At 46.1% G+C, this 2,657-nt stretch overlaps 1 protein-coding gene across 1 annotated transcript in view; it reads left to right on the top strand.

The window, feature by feature from the left end:
• Window positions 1–2,657, top strand: part of VMP1 (vacuole membrane protein 1) — a 109,223-nt gene that overhangs the window by 12,710 nt on the left and 93,856 nt on the right. The window contains exon 3 of the mRNA XM_019511133.1: window positions 2,184–2,285. Within this exon, the coding sequence (XP_019366678.1) occupies window positions 2,210–2,285 (76 nt within the window). The 5' untranslated portion in view covers window positions 2,184–2,209. The remainder of the gene's footprint in view (window positions 1–2,183; window positions 2,286–2,657) is intronic.

The following is a 2,657-nucleotide window of genomic DNA, read 5'->3' as shown; positions in this document are numbered from 1 at the left end:
GTCAGCTTATAAGCAACACAGTACCATAGCTACCTCTTTCTTCTGATGTGCATTGGTGTAACTCCAGTCACTTCAGTGGTTTCACGCTGACATGCAGCCTTGCGTGGAAGGAGAATTGGGCCCCATGGACTCTACTTCCGTTTGAGCAGGTGTTCTGAGTAAAACCTGGAGCGCTGGTTTTCGTATGACGGTGTAACTGTGCTGTAGAGCTGCTTGCTGCCGCATTTCAATCCTGGGCATAGCGGGCTCTGGAGCCTTGTGGGTATCTAGCATTCTGCAAAAGCAAGCGTTTGCAAGGTCACTCAGCTTTGTTCCTGATGGGGGGCTTTGGGCGTGTGACCAAGCCAGACTCTGGATTTGCAGAGTGGCTACAGCAGGTTTTCTTGTCTGTCTAACTGTAAGCCCTGTGCTCGAGCTTGCCTGCAAAATTCAGGAGACTGGATTTTGGAGAGGCTTCTCAATGAGACCCAGCTGACACTTGACCAAGTTTGTTCCTGAAGCCCTGATCTCAATGGCAGCAAGGCACTTTATAGGTATTTAAAGGGTTGACTTACAAAAGATTTCCAATGGAAGGGGGTTTTGTTAGTGGTGCAAGTAACATAGGAGCCTCCTGAAACTGAAGAAATGAATCTAAACTTGATCCTCTGTTCCCTTTGTGGTTTTGCCAGCCCTTTGTGTGCAGGCAGTTTCTCCTGGTTGGGGTGTGGGGGAGGCATTGTGTGCGGAAACGGTTGAGAGAAATGTTTAACTTAAGTCTGATTTGTAAAGCTACGGAAGTTGGGAAGGGCACCCTGAGGATAATTACTTGATGCCTCTTGCCACTGGCTGGGTACAGAGCCGCTGGGTATAGAGCCACTAGTTCTAAGCTGAAGGAAGCTCCCCGCTCTCCTACGTGCCAAACCTGAGGGTCTGTTCAGGTCCCGACCCATATTTGTACCCCATGTGGCGGGGGCAAGTGTAATCATTCTAAGGAAGACTCATTTCCTTCCGTGTACCAGTTACGTAACCTATCTTTTTAATACTCCACAACTTCTTCCAACATGAGAAGCCTACCAAAACCGTGAGCTCTTATTTTGCTTGCAAAGAGAAACTTAATAAAAGTATGATGTTTGCTTCCTAGAGCAGTTCTTCCAAAAACAATATTCCTGGGGCTATTTTAAAGTTAACTAACTTAACTGGGTTATTTTCTCTGGGCCGACTGCATAAGGATCACCAGCTGTTCCCTACAAAACCTCTGTTGCAACATCCAATTTTGTGCTGTCCTATTGCTTGTTGCAACACTTGCACTCCGAGAGTGTGTACTTAATCGCCTGAGTTGTTTAGGAGTGGACACGGAGACTGAATCTGGGTATGGCTCAAGAGGCAGGTGCGTTTGATGTATGTACTTTTACTGGTTTTAGGTATTTGGATTGTTTAGAAAACCAGGAGCCACTCTATGTCCTGGCTCCTGAATTAGGTCATTGTTATAAAAGCTGATGAACTGCTCTGGTAGCCTGCTGTCTGTGTGACGTTGTGCCCCCATAGAGTGTGATCTAGTTTCTCATGTGAAGAGCATGGTTTAAATTATTTATTTCAGAGTTTGTCCGGGTGTGTTTTGATCCTTATATTTGACTTCTGCCTCGGTTGGTTGCAGACCAGTTGATGATATACTATAGCAGGTCTGAACATGGGCAGCTGCAGTAGTGTCCCTGCTTGCTACCTTCACCTCGTTTCAGTTTTCAGGAGATATTAACGGTAGTAAAGTATGAGCAAAAGGATCCTAATTTAAGGCACTCCCTCCAGGGCTGAAACTCGCGTGTGTCACATTAAGGGTAGCTAATGCTTAGGCTGAATTGGAACTTGCCTTAAAGTTGCCCTTTAAGGCAAGTTTAGAGTTGTCAGAAATGAGTTGATTGGTAGCGGGGTGTAATTAAAGTTGAACAGAAGCATACTTTAGGGAGCTGTGGTATTTTGCTGGGAAGTTCACGTTCCTTTCAGTGTTGCAGGTTTTTAACAGTTGTTGCCATTTTCTGGCAACTCATTCATTTTCTCCAGTGCACGGTAAGGATTCAGTATTGGTGTCTGTGGACCTTGGATCACTGATGCAGAATGCCTGCCCTGAATCCTCAGAATGTGTTTTAAGTACAGTTTTTTGTTCCTGCTCTTGGTAAACAGAATACCTTTTTTCTCTTTATTGTTCTTAGATCCTCACAAGTGACTGATCTATGAAATGGCAGAGAATGGAACAGACTGTGACCAGAGACGCATAGGAATGATCAAAGAACAGCACAATGGGAGTTTCACAGGTCAGTTAGAAATGGCCGACTGCATGGTACCTTCAGTTACTGTAGAAGGACTGGGAAGGTGTTTCTGCCTCTGCTGCTGCTGACTGAGCTAGGCAGAGCTGCTGTGTGGGCATGCCTCCCTCCCTCCCTCCCATTCCACCTCTGCTAAATGTTGGGAAAACGTTAGGGTGGTGCTGAGCATTTGCCCAGAAGCAGCCTGAGACCAAGATCCCAAAAGAGACTCGCTGCACCAAGCAGCTGTTACATTTTTTCAGCATCTGGAAGCAAGTGGGCAGAGGATGCTTTCACAAAAGCACTGCCTAGCACAGTATTTCTCAACCTGTGAGTCATGACCCAAAGGTGGGTTGCTGGAATATTTCAGAGGGTCGCAAA

Source organism: Gavialis gangeticus, unplaced genomic scaffold, assembly GCF_001723915.1.
Source record: "Gavialis gangeticus isolate Ggan-Ray unplaced genomic scaffold, GavGan_comp1, whole genome shotgun sequence".
Lineage (NCBI taxonomy): Eukaryota > Metazoa > Chordata > Crocodylia > Gavialidae > Gavialis > Gavialis gangeticus.
This window is presented reverse-complemented; position numbering and strand designations above follow the sequence as displayed.